This window comes from Salvelinus alpinus, chromosome 6 (genome assembly GCF_045679555.1).
Source record: "Salvelinus alpinus chromosome 6, SLU_Salpinus.1, whole genome shotgun sequence".
Classification (NCBI taxonomy): domain Eukaryota; kingdom Metazoa; phylum Chordata; class Actinopteri; order Salmoniformes; family Salmonidae; genus Salvelinus; species Salvelinus alpinus.
In genome coordinates this window covers 7411780-7425991 of record NC_092091.1, presented here as the reverse complement: position 1 = coordinate 7425991, position 14212 = coordinate 7411780, and the positions used below count along the sequence as shown (strand labels likewise).

Below are 14212 nucleotides of genomic sequence, written 5' to 3'. Positions count from 1 at the left end.
GAGAGAGAGAGAGAGAGAGAGAGAGAGAGAGAGAGAGAGAGAGAGAGAGAGAGAGAGAGAGAGAGAGAGAGAGAGAGAGAGAGAGGATAGAGAGAGAGAGGAGAGGGGGAGAGAGAGAGAGAGAGAGAGAGAGAGAGAGAGAGAGAGGATAGAGAGAGAGAGGAGAGGGGAGAGAGAGAGAAGGAGAGAGAGAGGGAGAGAGAGAGAGAGAGAGAGAGAGAGAGAGAGAGAGAGAGAGAGAGGATAGAGAGAGAGAGGAGAGGGGGAGAGAGAGAGAAGGAGAGAGAGGGAGAGAGAGAGAGAGAGAGAGAGAGAGAGAGAGAGAGAGAGAGAGAGAGAGAGAGAGAGAGAGAGAGAGAGAGAGAGAGAGAGAGAGAGAGGATAGAGAGAGAGAGGAGAGGGGGAGAGAGAGAGAAGGAGAGAGAGGGGGAGAGAGAGAGAGAGAGAGAGAGAGAGAGAGAGAGAGAGAGGGAGAGAGAGGATAGAGAGAGAGAGGGGAGGGGGAGAGAGAGGGGGAGAGAGAGAGAGGAGAGGGGGAGAGAGAGAGAAGGAGAGAGAGAGAGAGAGAGAGAGGGGGAGAGAGAGAGAGGAGAGGGGGAGAGAGAGAGAAGGAGAGAGAGAGAGAGAGGGAAAGAGGGAAAGAGAATGTGTATCATCACACAATCCCATATAGCTTTTGGTGTGCCCTGTATATACAGAACACTTTGGTATGGAAGTACACTGACTGTCTATCGGTCTGATGTTCTCTTACAAATCACAGTACTGGTTTCCATCTGATTTCTTACATTCAAACACCAAAAAACAAAGAGCCCCCCCAAGGCATTCCCATTGAATGTGGCAAAAAATAATGCTGTGCAATAGGAAAATCTTAGAGCAAAGTGTTCTGGCCAGCTGGGTTGATGAGGTCAGGACAGAACAGAAGAAAACAGCAGAATTAGCAGAAAAATTCAAATGTTTCCACTCTCTTCCAGAACATTACACAGAGCGGTTTAGACAGAATCATGAAATGAGACATTCTCCTGCCCCTGTCTTCCACAGCCACAGACAGACAAATACACGTACAGCCTACAAATCACAATCTACAATCATCTCTTCCTCGTATCTCTCTAGCTCCAGATCCCTGACTGACCCAAACCGACCTCCGGACCTGAATCACAGTTCAGTCCCAAAATGGCACCCTATGCCCTAATGTAGTGCACTTCTTTTGACCAGAGCTCATTAGGAAGCAGTGCACTACATAGGGAATAGGGTGCTATTTGGGACTTAAACCTATCCTACCTCAGACCAGACCTCTCCATTCTACTGCTGCTCACCCCTTCAGATCCCACTCCCTGTAGTCACCGTCACCTTCATTACCATCTTCAGCATTATCAGTGTTATCATTTACATCAAGAAAACTATTATTATTATTATTACATTTTTCAAAAAGTGCAGATAAAATTCCCCCAAGCCCTCGTTGGAAGGAGGGGCTAAAGAAAGAAAGAGAGAAGGGGAAACCAGTGAGAGAGAGAGAGATAGAGTGATAGATGGAGAGGAAACCAGTGAGAGAGATAGAGAGATAGAGTGATAGATGGAGAGGAAACCAGTGAGAGAGAGAGAGAGATAGAGTGATAGATGGAGACAGAGAGAAAGAGGAAACCAGTTAGAGAGAGAGAGTGATAGATGGAGAGGAAACCAGTGAGAGAGAGAGAGAGATAGAGTGATAGATGGAGACAGAGAGAAAGAGGAAACCAGTTAGAGAGAGAGAGTGATAGATGGAGAGGAAACCAGTTAGAGAGAGAGAGAGAGAGAGAGTGATAGATGGAGACAGAGAGAAAGAGGAAACCAGTTAGAGAGAGAGAGAGTGATAGATGAAGACAGAGAGAAGAGAAACCAGTGAGAGAGAGAGAGAGCGATAGAGTGATAGATGGAGAGGAAACCAGTGAGAGAGAGAGAGAGTGATAGATGAAGAGGAAACCAGTTAAAGAGATAGAGAGTGATAGATGAAGACAGAGAGAAGAGAAACCAGTGAGAGAGAGAGAGTGATAGAGTGATAGATGGAGAGGAAACCAGTGAGAGAGAGAGTGATAGATGAAGAGGAAACCATTTAGAGAGATAGAGTGATAGATGAAGACAGAGAGAAGGAGAAGATATCCTACATAAGAGGTTTGAATGGTGTGCTGCGTTAGTGAACACACACACACAGACACACAGACACAGACACACACACACACACACACACACACCAGACCGCACCAGACCACGGCTCAATAAAAATCAGCTTTTTGCTTCTTCTATATCGTTGGAAGAACATTTTGATTGGTATTCTTCAGTTGTTAGATTTTTATGAAAAATGACATCATAGTATTTCTTTTGTTGTTGTTTTGTCTTCTGTTTTTTCTCTGCTCGTCGTCAGGGCTTTCTTCTTCCTGTACTAGGAATACCAGGATGAAGCCTTCCGGATTGGGAAGTTGACTGTTTTCCTCCTGTCATCCCAGTTCAGTTCATTTAGTTTTTAAATAATCTCTACGTTTGTTGGAGCTACAACACAGCACACAGACGACAAGGGGTCAAGTAAGGGGGAGAGTCACTAATATTGTGCCAGAGAGCGAGAGAGAGAGAGAGAAAGAGAGAGAGAGAGAGGGACGTCACACAGGAGAGAAGGAGATGGGGAACGTCACACCATAAGTTTCCATAGTATTGTCTAGAGGGGTTGTGTCTGTCTCAGACTTACTTTATACTCGTAGTATTTTTACGTGGGATATTTGTTAATATTTGTACACAGGCATTATTATTATTTTTTAAAGCTGTGATTCATTGGGACATCATTTCCAAAATGGCTCCAGAAACAGATACAAGTAGGGTCTGTAGAACAATCAAAGACCAGGGATGGGGAAGACAGGGAAGAGAAACCAGGGATGGGGAAGACAGGGAAGAGAAGACCAGGGAAGGCTCAGACAGGGAAGAGAAACTAGGGATGGGGAAGACAGGGAAGAGAAGACCAGGGAAGGCTCAGACAGGGAAGAGAAAAACCTCAGAGACAGACACTCACACACACAGAGGCAGACAAACAGAAACAGGGGGACCATTGGCAGAGTGAAGGAGGGAGACAGGGGTTGAATAAAAAGAAAACAGGAAGAAATATAGAGAGAAGCAGAAATAGATAGAGAGGAGGAGAAGAGAGCCGAGGGGTTTAAAGGTATAGAGAGCGGATGGCTAATTGTACCCGTGTTTCGCAGCCTGGCAGCTAGTCAGTGCTGTGCATAAGGACGGGGATTGGACGTTGGAGGCAGGGGGAGGGCCTTAATGTTGGCGACTAGGGGGAGGGGCGGGGCCACTGAAGAGGGGGTAGGCGGGACGATCAGGCCTTGAGAGCGTGCCATTGGGCCACATTAGTACGCGGCCGGCCCATCATGTCCTTCCAGTGTTTCACCTCCGCTGGACCACTCTTCCATGATAAGTAGATCTGAGAGAGAGAGAGAGAGAGAGCGAGAGAGAGAGAGAGAGAGAGAGAGAGAGAGAGAGAGAGAGAGAGAGAGAGCGAGAGCGAGAGAGCGAGAGAGAGAGAGACAGAGAGACAGTGTCTGTCAGACCAACCAACCTGCACGTGTCCTCTATGCCATTGCTGTATGTATGGTTATTTTGACCCTTGATTATTGTTGTTACTGTTGTCCTGTTGACAATATTAATTATTATATTATTAATGCTGATTAAGCTTTGGCAATATGTACATTGTTACGTCATGCCAATAAAGCAAATTGAATTAAAATTGAGAGAAAGAGGCTATCACTATGAGCCAATCAGAGATGCTCAGGTAAAGTGGGAGGGGGCAGAGCGTTGGTTACCTTGCCGATGACGTCGTTGCGGCTGAGCCGGTCCTTGTCCATTACGGTGATGATGATGGTGGTCTCCCGGAGGACGTGGGCCGGAACCTCGAAGGGGAAAGACTCGTTGAACACGGGGTTGAGACAACACTTTATGGTCACAGTCTTCTTCTTCTCAATGCGCTTGTCCTTGTGCATCAGCCACAGCTTCACATAGGGGTCTGAAAGGAGGAGGAGGAGGAGGAGGAAGAGGAGGAGGAAGAAGAGGAGGAGGTGGAGAAGGAGGAAGAGGAGGAGGAAGAAGAGGAGGAGGTGGAGGACGAAGAGGAGGAGGAAGAGGAGGAGGAGGTGGAGAAGGAGGAAGAGGAGGAGGAAGAAGAGGAGGAGGTGGAGGAGGAAGAGAAGGAGGAAGAAGAGGAGGAGGTGGAGAAGGAGGAAGAAGAGGAGGAGGAAGAATAAGAGGTAGAGGAGGAGGAAGAAGAGGAGGAGGTAGAGAAGGAGGAAGAGAAGGAGGAGGAAGAGGAGGAGGAAGAGGAGGAGGTGGAGAAGGAGGAAGAGGAGGAGGAGGAAGAGGAGGAAGAGGAGGAGGAGGAAGAGGAGGAGGTAGAGAAGATGGAAGGCGGAAGAAGAGGAGGAGGATGTGGAGAAGGAGGAAGAGGAGGAGGAAGAAGAGGAGGAGGTAGAGAAGGAGGAAGAAGATGAGGAGGTGGAGAAGGAGGAAGAAGAGGAGGGGGAAGAAGAGGAGGTAGAGGAGGAGGAAGAAGAGGAGGAGGTAGAGAAGGAGGAAGAGAAGGAGGAGGAAGAGGAGGAGGAAGAAGAGGAGGAGGTGGAAGTCAAGGAGGAGGAGGGAGAGAAGAGGAATACAACAGGTTAGGACACACACATGGATACAATATCAAAGAAATATCTAATCCACGAGTTCCACTGATTCTGATAGAGCAGGGTGTCAATCCACTGATTCTGATAGAGCAGGGTGTCAATCTCCTGATTCTGATAGAGCAGGGTGTCAATCTCCTGATTCTGATAGAGCAGGGTGTCAATCTACTGATTCTGATAGAGCAGGGTGTCAATCTCCTGATTCTGATAGAGCAGGGTGTCAATCTCCTGATTCTGATTGAGCAGGGTGTCAATCTCCTGATTCTGATAGAGCAGGGTGTCAATCTCCTGATTCTGATAGAGCAGGGTGTCAATCTACTGATTCTGATAGAGCAGGGTGTCAATCTCCTGATTCTGATAGAGCAGGGTGTCAATCTACTGATTCTGATAGAGCAGGGTGTCAAGCCACTGATTCTGATAGAGCAGGGTGTCAATCTCCTGATTCTGATAGAGCAGGGTGTCAATCTACTGATTCTGATAGAGCAGGGTGTCAATCTACTGATTCTGATAGAGCAGGGTGTCAATCTCCTGGTTCTGATAGAGCAGGGTGTCAATCTACTGGTTCTGATAGAGCAGGGTGTCAATCTACTGATTCTGATAGAGCAGGGTTGTTAAACCCTAAACCTCAACTAAATATGTTAATAAATCATGTGGAAATCGAGCAAGTTGAGGTGACTAAACTCATTTTGACACACCTGGTCTTCAATGAGATCCGGAGGGCCGCGCTGAAAATTGGTTATATTTCCTTGCCTGTTAACATTTGCAAAAAATATTCCTCTATCCATCGTTTTTTTTGTAATTTCCGATGCTCCCCGACAGCTCTTATGTGGGTGATTGTATCCCCTCGCAGGCTATATGTTCATCACCCTGGTCTTACAGAGCGCCATGAGTTGGGTTTGTTCTCGTGTCGTCGTACCAACCAAACAGACATGTCATCTCTGTATTCCTGGTGCAGTAATAGTCTCTGAAAACAGTTAAATACTGTCACCGGACTAAACCTGAAGGAGTGACCACAGAACACCCTATTAAAGCTAGAGACTTATTCATTCTATGGCTGTGCAGACAACAAGATGGACAGAGAGAGAGAGAGAGAGAGTTTAGCTGGAGCAGACATCAGTAGCCCAGAGGCAGTAGATTCTTCTGCTAGATATAGAGCTATAGCTAGCCACAGCTGTGGCGTGATGCGTGCCTCTGTCATAGAAGGTCACCTTGCTATTGGAACTGTCTGTGTGAGTGTTTGTGAGTGTGTGAGTGTGTGTGTGTGTATGTGTGCATGTGTGTGTGTGTGTGTGTGTGTGTGTGTGTGAGGTGTTGTGACTCGACTAGATGACCCCGAGACTGTAATATTCCACTCACTGTGTGGTCGCCGCGACAAATAATGTATGAAAAGAACAGCCTTAGAATCACTTATAATGGCGTCTGATGTCACAGTACCACTCAGGACTTATAATGGAGTCTGATGTAGTAGTACCACTCAGGACAGCAGTAACACTAAGGACTTATAATGGAGTCTGATGTCACAGTAACACTCAGGACTTATAATGGAGTCTGATGTCACAGTAACACTCAGGACTTATAATGGAGTCTGATGTCACAGTAACACTCAGGACTTATAATGGAGTCTGATGTCACAGTAACACTCAGGACTTATAAAGGAGTCTGATGTCACAGTACCACTCAGGACTTATAATGGAGTCTGATGTCACAGTAACACTCAGGACTTATAATGGAGTCTGATGTCACAGTAACACTCAGGACGTATAATGGAGTCTGATGTCACAGTACCACTCAGGACTTATAATGAAGTCTGATGTCACAGTAACACTCAGGACATATAATGGAGTCTGATGTCACAGTAACACTCAGGACTTATAATGGAGTCTGATGTCACAGTAACACTCAGGACTTATAATGGAGTCTGATGTCACAGTAACACTCAGGACGTATAATGGAGTCTGATGTCACAGTACCACTCAGGACTTATAATGAAGTCTGATGTCACAGTAACACTCAGGACTTATAATGAAGTCTGATGTCACAGTAACACTCAGGACATATAATGGAGTCTGATGTCACAGTAACACTCAGGACTTATAAAGGAGTCTGATGTCACAGTACCACTCAGGACTTATAATGGAGTCTGATGTCACAGTAACACTCAGGACTTATAATGGAGTCTGATGTCACAGTAACACTCAGGACGTATAATGGAGTCTGATGTCACAGTACCACTCAGGACTTATAATGAAGTCTGATGTCACAGTAACACTCAGGACATATAATGGAGTCTGATGTCACAGTAACACTCAGGACTTATAATGGAGTCTGATGTCACAGTAACACTCAGGACTTATAATGGAGTCTGATGTCACAGTAACACTCAGGACGTATAATGGAGTCTGATGTCACAGTACCACTCAGGACTTATAATGAAGTCTGATGTCACAGTAACACTCAGGACTTATAATGAAGTCTGATGTCACAGTAACACTCAGGACATATAATGGAGTCTGATGTCACAGTAACACGCAGGACTTATAATGAAGTCTGATGTCACAGTAACACTCAGGACTTATAATGGAGTCCGGTGTAACAGTAAAACCCAGGACTCCAGACCACACATGCACTCTTGGACACGGGGGGTTCTAGCCCCGGATTGGCCGATCGTCTGTGCCCATCATTTCTTTCTGTGTCTCTATGTCTATCACCCAACCTCTGTTCTTCCACCTGTTCTATGAGAAACAGTCAAACATGGTTAGGAACAGTAAATACGGGACTAGAACTCAATAGATCCTACAGACTCCCGAGACTCCCAGAGACTCCCAGAGACTTCCTGAGACTCCCAGAGACTCCCTGAGACTCCCGAGACTCCCAGAGACTCCCAGAGACTTCCTGAAACTCCCAGAGACTCCCAGAGACTCCCTGAGACTCCCAGAGACTCCCAGAGTCTTCCCGAGACTCCCAGAGACTCCCAGAGTCTTCCCGAGACTCACAGAGCCTCCCAGAGACTCCCAGAGTCTTCCCGAGACTCCCAGAGACTCCCAGAGACCCAGAGACTCCCAGAGACTCACAGAGACTCCCAGAGACTGCTAGAGTCTCCCCGAGACTCCCAGAGACTCCCAGAGTCTTCCCGAGACTCCCAAAGACTCCCAGAGACTCCCAGAGACTCCCAGAGACAACGGCTTTGAGAAAGGGATTCAGGAGGTGATGGTGGAGGGAACGAGGGAGGGAAGGACGGAGACCCAATGTCCATGGCTTTGAGAGGGTTACATAGGAGGGAGGGAAGGACGGAGACCCAATGTCCATGGCTTTGAGAGGGTTACATAGGAGGGAGGGAGGGAGGGAAGGACGGAGACCCAATGTCCATGGCTTTGAGAGGGTTACATAGGAGGGAGGGAAGGACGAGACCCAATGTCCATGGCTTTGAGAGGGTTACATAGGAGGGAGGGAAGGACGGAGACCCAATGTCCATGGCTTTGAGAGGGTTACATAGGAGGGAGGGAAGGACGGAGACCCAATGTCCATGGCTTTGAGAGGGTTACATAGGAGGGAGGGAAGGACGGAGACCCAATGTCCATGGCTTTGAGAGGGTTACATAGGAGGGAGGGAAGGACGGAGACCCAATGTCCATGGCTTTGAGAGGGTTACATAGGAGGGAGGGAAGGACGAGACCCAATGTCCATGGCTTTGAGAGGGTTACATAGGAGGGAGGGAGGGAGGGAAGGACGGAGACCCAATGTCCATGGCTTTGAGAGGGTTACATAGGAGGGAGGGAAGGACGAGACCCAATGTCCATGGCTTTGAGAGGGTTACATAGGAGGGAGGGAAGGACGAGACCCAATGTCCATGGCTTTGAGAGGGTTACATAGGAGGGAGGGAAGGACGAGACCCAATGTCCATGGCTTTGAGAGGGTTACATAGGAGGGAGGGAGGGAGGGAAGGACGGAGACCCAATGTCCATGGCTTTGAGAGGGTTACATAGGAGGGAGGGAAGGACGGAGACCCAATGTCCATGGCTTTGAGAGGGTTACATAGGAGGGAGGGAAGGACGGAGACCCAATGTCCATGGCTTTGAGAGGGTTACATAGGAGGGAGGGAAGGACGAGACCCAATGTCCATGGCTTTTAGAGGGTTACATAGGAGGGAGGGAAGGACGAGACCCAATGTCCATGGCTTTGAGAGGGTTACATAGGAGGGAGGGAAGGACGAGACCCAATGTCCATGGCTTTGAGAGGGTTACATAGGAGGGAGGGAAGGACGAGACCCAATGTCCATGGCTTTGAGAGGGTTACATAGGAGGGAGGGAAGGACGAGACCCAATGTCCATGGCTTTGAGAGGGTTACATAGGAGGGAGGGAAGGACGAGACCCAATGTCCATGGCTTTGAGAGGGTTACATAGGAGGGAGGGAAGGACGAGACCCAATGTCCATGGCTTTGAGAGGGTTACATAGGAGGGAGGGAGGGAGGGAAGGACGAGACCCAATGTCCATGGCTTTGAGAGGGTTACATAGGAGGGAGGGAAGGACGAGACCCAATGTCCATGGCTTTGAGAGGGTTACATAGGAGGGAGGGAAGGACGAGACCCAATGTCCATGGCTTTGAGAGGGTTACATAGGAGGGAGGGAAGGACGAGACCCAATGTCCATGGCTTTGAGAGGGTTACATAGGAGGGAGGGAAGGACGAGACCCAATGTCCATGGCTTTGAGAGGGTTACATAGGAGGGAGGGAAGGACGAGACCCAATGTCCATGGCTTTGAGAGGGTTACATAGGAGGGAGGGAAGGACGAGACCCAATGTCCATGGCTTTGAGAGGGTTACATAGGAGGGAGGGAAGGACGGAGACCCAATGTCCATGGCTTTGAGAGGGTTACATAGGAGGGAGGGAAGGACGAGACCCATGTCCATGGCTTTGAGAGGGTTACATAGGAGGGAGGGAAGGACGGAGACCCAATGTCCATGGCTTTGAGAGGGTTACATAGGAGGGAGGGAAGGAGGGAAGGAGAGAAGACTAACCTGATGTTCCTCCTATATCCATGGCTTTGAGATTGCGTGCTTTGATGATGTTCACAGTGATGGTGTTGGCTGTTGGGTTATAGCACAGAGACACCAGCAGGTCCCCTCGCCTCCCCTGGGGAACACACAGACACAGACACAGACACAGACAGACAGACAGACAGACAGACAGACAGACAGACAGACAGACAGACAGACAGACAGACAGACAGACAGACAGACAGACAGACAGACAGACAGACAGACAGACAGACAGACAGACAGACAGTTAGTCACTTTTTACATGCAGTGTAGACACATCACCCTTGATCTGGGCCTATACTCACAAAGCATCTTAGTGTAGGAGGACTGACCTCAGAACAGTTTCACATGTTAAATCATAATGACTAATAGGGGAAACCTAATAGGGGAAACCTGATCCTAGATCAAAGTAGTAAACCTACTCTGAGACACTTGGTGAGTACGGGCCCTGGTCTGGGACAGTTTATTGGACAATGATTAAACCTAGAGAAATAAGCTGTAAATAGGCATGATGAATGGAGAAAGACTGTCCAGTCTTACAACCTGGATTTGTTGAATGGAGAAAGACTGTCCAGTCTTACAACCTGGATTTGTTGAATGGAGAAAGACTGTCCAGTCTTACAACCTGGATTTGGTGAATGGAGAAAGACTGTCCAGTCTTACAACCTGGATTTGGTGAATGGAGAAAGACTGTCCAGTCTTACAACCTGGATTTGTTGAATGGAAAAGACTGTCCAGTCTTACAACCTGGATTTGGTGAATGGAGAAAGACTGTCCAGTCTTACAACCTGGATTTGTTGAATGGAGAAAGACTGTCCAGTCTTACAACCTGGATTTGTTGAATGGAGAAAGACCGTCCAGTTTTACAACCTGGATTTTGGTAAAGTTGACCCAACCCTACTCACAGCTCCATCCATGCAGGGTTTGAGCTCCTTCCAGAAGGTCTGCATGTGTCCCAAGTCACTGAGCTTGTTGAGAGGGATGGATACCTCCCCGATGGGGTCGTTACGACTGAATCGGTCAAAGTCCAACACCTGGAGGTACAGAGTCCTCTCCCTCACCTTCTCATACGGGAAACCTGGGTGGGAGGGGGGGGGGGGGGGGGGGGTGGACAGGCAGAAACAGAGGGAAGAAGAAACAGCGACAGTGAGAGATATGGATAGAAAACCGTTATGTGAAAACAGTTACACTTTTGGAAAGAGGTATTTTGACCTCAATAGGAGGTTCGCCAACACAGCCCAGTGCGGGTTAATCCACCTCCCCGCACTGGTCGGGCTACGGGGAGCATTCAACCAGGTAAGGCTGGGCAGGCTCGGTGCTCAAGGGAGCCAGTACGCCTGCACGGTCCGGTATATCCGGCGCCATCTCCCCGCCCCAGCTCAGTACTACCAGTGCCTACACCACGCACCAGGCTTCCAGTGCGTCTCCAGAGCCCTGTTCCTCCTCCACGCACTCGCCCTGGGGTGCGTGTCTCCAGCCCGGTACCACCAGTTCCGGCACCACGCACCAAGCCTCCTGTGCGTCTCCAGAGCCCTGTGCGCCCTGTTGCTGCTCTCCGCACTAGCCTTGGGGTGCGTGTCCTTAGCCCGGTACCACCAGTTCCGGCACCACGCACCAGGCCTACACACTTTTGGAAAGAGGTATTTTGACCTCAATAGGACTTCCTGGTTAAATAAAAGACTGAAATATGTCCTCAACAAGAACCTGAGCAAATCACATCAAATTGTATTGGTCATGTACACAGTTAGCATGTGTTATGGTGTTATGCAGCAAAATGCTTAGGTTACTAGTTCCTATCAATCGATGCAGTAAATGGAAAACAAGCACGCAATAATAAAAAATTATAAACTTATTTAAAAAATTTTGCACAGCAGCGGCAGCATACACAGGACTTCTGGACATGGGAGGAAATTCTGGACGGTGAGGGACCCTGGGCACAACCTGGAGAATATCGCCGCCCTCGTGAAGAGCTGGAGGCAGCTAAAGCCGAGAGGCGGTGGTATGAGGAGGCAGCACGGAAGCGAGGCTGGAAGCCTGAGAGTCAAGCCCAAAAATTTCTTGGGGGGGCTACAAGGGAGTGTGGCGAAGTCAGGTAGGAGACCTGCGCCAACTCCCCGAGCTTACCGTGGAGAGCGAAAGTACGGGCAGACACCGTGTTATGCGATAAAGCGCACGGTGTCTCCTGTACGTGTGCTTAGCCCGGTGCGGTACATTCCAGCTCCTCGTATCGGCCGGGCTAGATTGGGCATTGAGCCAGGTGCCATGAAGCCGGCTCAACGCGTCTGGCCTCCAGTGCGTCTCCTCGGGCCGGCATACATGGCACCAGCCTTACGCATGGTGTCCCCGGTTCGCCAACACAGCCCAGTGCGGGTTAATCCACCTCCCCGCACTGGTCGGGCTACGGGGAGCATTCAACCAGGTAAGGTTGGGCAGGCTCGGTGCTCAAGGGAGCCAGTACGCCTTCACGGTCCGGTATATCCGGCGCCATCTCCCCGCCCCAGCTCAGTACTACCAGTGCCTACACCACGCACCAGGCTTCCAGTGCGTCTCCAGAGCCCTGTTCCTCCTCCACGCACTCGCCCTGGGGTGCGTGTCTCCAGCCCGGTACCACCAGTTCCGGCACCACGCACCAAGCCTCCTGTGCGTCTCCAGAGCCCTGTGCGCCCTGTTGCTGCTCTCCGCACTAGCCTTGAGGTGCGTGTCCTTAGCCCGGTACCACCAGTTCCGGCACCACGCACCAGGCCTACTGTGCGCCTCAGCCGGCCAGAGTCTGCCGTCTGCCCAGCGCCGCCTGCACTGCCCGTCTGCCCAGCGCTGTCTGAGCTGTTCGTCTGCCCAGCGCCGTCAAAGCCGCCGTCTGTCCTGAGCCGCCAGGGCCGTCCGTCAGTCAGGAGCCGCTAGAGCCGTCCGCCAGACAGGAGCCGCCAGAGCCGTCAGCCAGACAGGAGCCGCCAGAGCCGCCCGCCAGCCATGACCTGCCAGAGCCGTCAGCCAGCCATGACCTGCCAGAGCCGTCACTCAGTCCGGAGCTGCCCTTCAGTCCGGTGCTGCCCTTCAGTCCGGTGCTGCCCCTCAGTCCGGAGCTGCCCCTCAGTCTGGTGCTGCCCCTCAGTCCGGTGCTGCCCCTCGGTCCAGTGGGGTTGATATGGAGGGTCGCCATTAAAAGGAGGCCACGGAAGCGGGGATTAACTATGGTGGGGTTGGGGCCACGTCCAGAGCCAGAGCCGCCACCATGGACAGATGCCCACCCAGACCCTCCCCTATAGGTTCACGTTTTGCGGCCGGAGTCCGCACCTTGGGAGGGGGGGGGAGGGTACTGTCACGTTCCTGACCTTATTTCCTTTGTTTAGTATTGTTTAGTTGGTCAGGACGTGAGCTGGGTGGGCATTCTATGTTATGTGTTTCTATGTTGGGTTGTCAACTAGCCTGATATGGTTCTCAATCAGGGGCAGGTGTTTTACGTTTCCTCTGATTGGGAATCATATTAAAGGTAGGCTGTTCTCACTGTTTGTTTGTGGGTGCTTTGTTGCTGTGTCTGTGTTTGTTCGCCACACGGTACTGTTTCGTTCGTTTGTTCCTGTTCGTGCGTTCATGTTTTATTATGTTCTCAAGTTCAGGTCTGTTTACGTCGTTTATTGTTTTGTATTTTGTTCAAGTGTTTTTTCGTCTTCGTTTAATAAACGATAGTATGTATTCAAACCACGCTGCGCTTTGGTCCGATCCTTGCTCCTCCTCAGACGAGGAGGAAGACGAACGTTACAAGGACATCTATATATAAGCCTATATATGTCAATCTAGAATAGCATTATCTATTTTGAATGATATTTGAATGGAGTTGACGGAGAGAGAAAGACGGAGAGAGAGTGCTCACGCATGCACTGATTTAAATCAAAGATATTCGAGTGATAGGCTGATTTCAAACTCTGCCGCCGCAATTAAAAAAAGTATAATCTTTACAATTAATAAAACAAGGTGACCCCTGAAAGCCAGATGGAGATGGGTAAATTAGACGTGTATTCTGTCTTTATATTACTGTAGGATAGGCTATGCTGCAGAAAATGTAGGCCTACATGTCATAAGAAAAAAAGTTACCATGATGAGATGACAGGTCTACATGCATTGTGAACTATGCTCCGTACTGAGATGGGATGTCTGTCCCCACCCTGTCCCCACCCTGAGATGGGCTGTCTGTCCCCACCCTGTCCCCACCCTGAGATGGGCTGCCTGTCCCCACCCTGAGATGGGCTGCCTGTCCCCACCCTGAGATGGGCTGTCTGTCCCCACCCTGAGATGGGCTGTCTGTCCCCACCCTGAGATGGGCTGTCTGTCCCCACTCTGAGATGGGCTGTCTGTCCCCACCCTGAGATGGGCTGTCTGTCCCCACCCTGAGATGGGCTGCCTGTCCCCACCCTGAGATGGGCTGCCTGTCCCCACCCTGAGATGGGCTGCCTGTCCCCACCCTGAGATGGACTGCCTGTCCCCACCCTGAGATGGGCT

The 14212-nt window shown here is 49.9% G+C and overlaps 1 protein-coding gene across 2 annotated transcripts in view; it reads right to left on the bottom strand.

Annotated features, from left to right (window-relative positions):
- Positions 1 to 207: 207 nt before the first annotated feature.
- Positions 208 to 14212, bottom strand: part of LOC139578042 (synaptotagmin-7-like) — a 358749-nt gene continuing 344744 nt past the window's right edge. The window contains exons 7-10 of one of the 2 annotated variants that reach the window (XM_071405194.1): positions 10621 to 10793; positions 9695 to 9809; positions 3825 to 4024; positions 208 to 3445 (exon numbers count right to left, since the gene is read on the bottom strand). In XM_071405194.1, the coding sequence (XP_071261295.1) occupies positions 3341 to 3445; positions 3825 to 4024; positions 9695 to 9809; positions 10621 to 10793 (593 nt within the window). In that variant the 3' untranslated portion in view covers positions 208 to 3340. The remainder of the gene's footprint in view (positions 3446 to 3824; positions 4025 to 9694; positions 9810 to 10620; positions 10794 to 14212) is intronic. The other variant, XM_071405195.1, reaches the window with a different exon arrangement.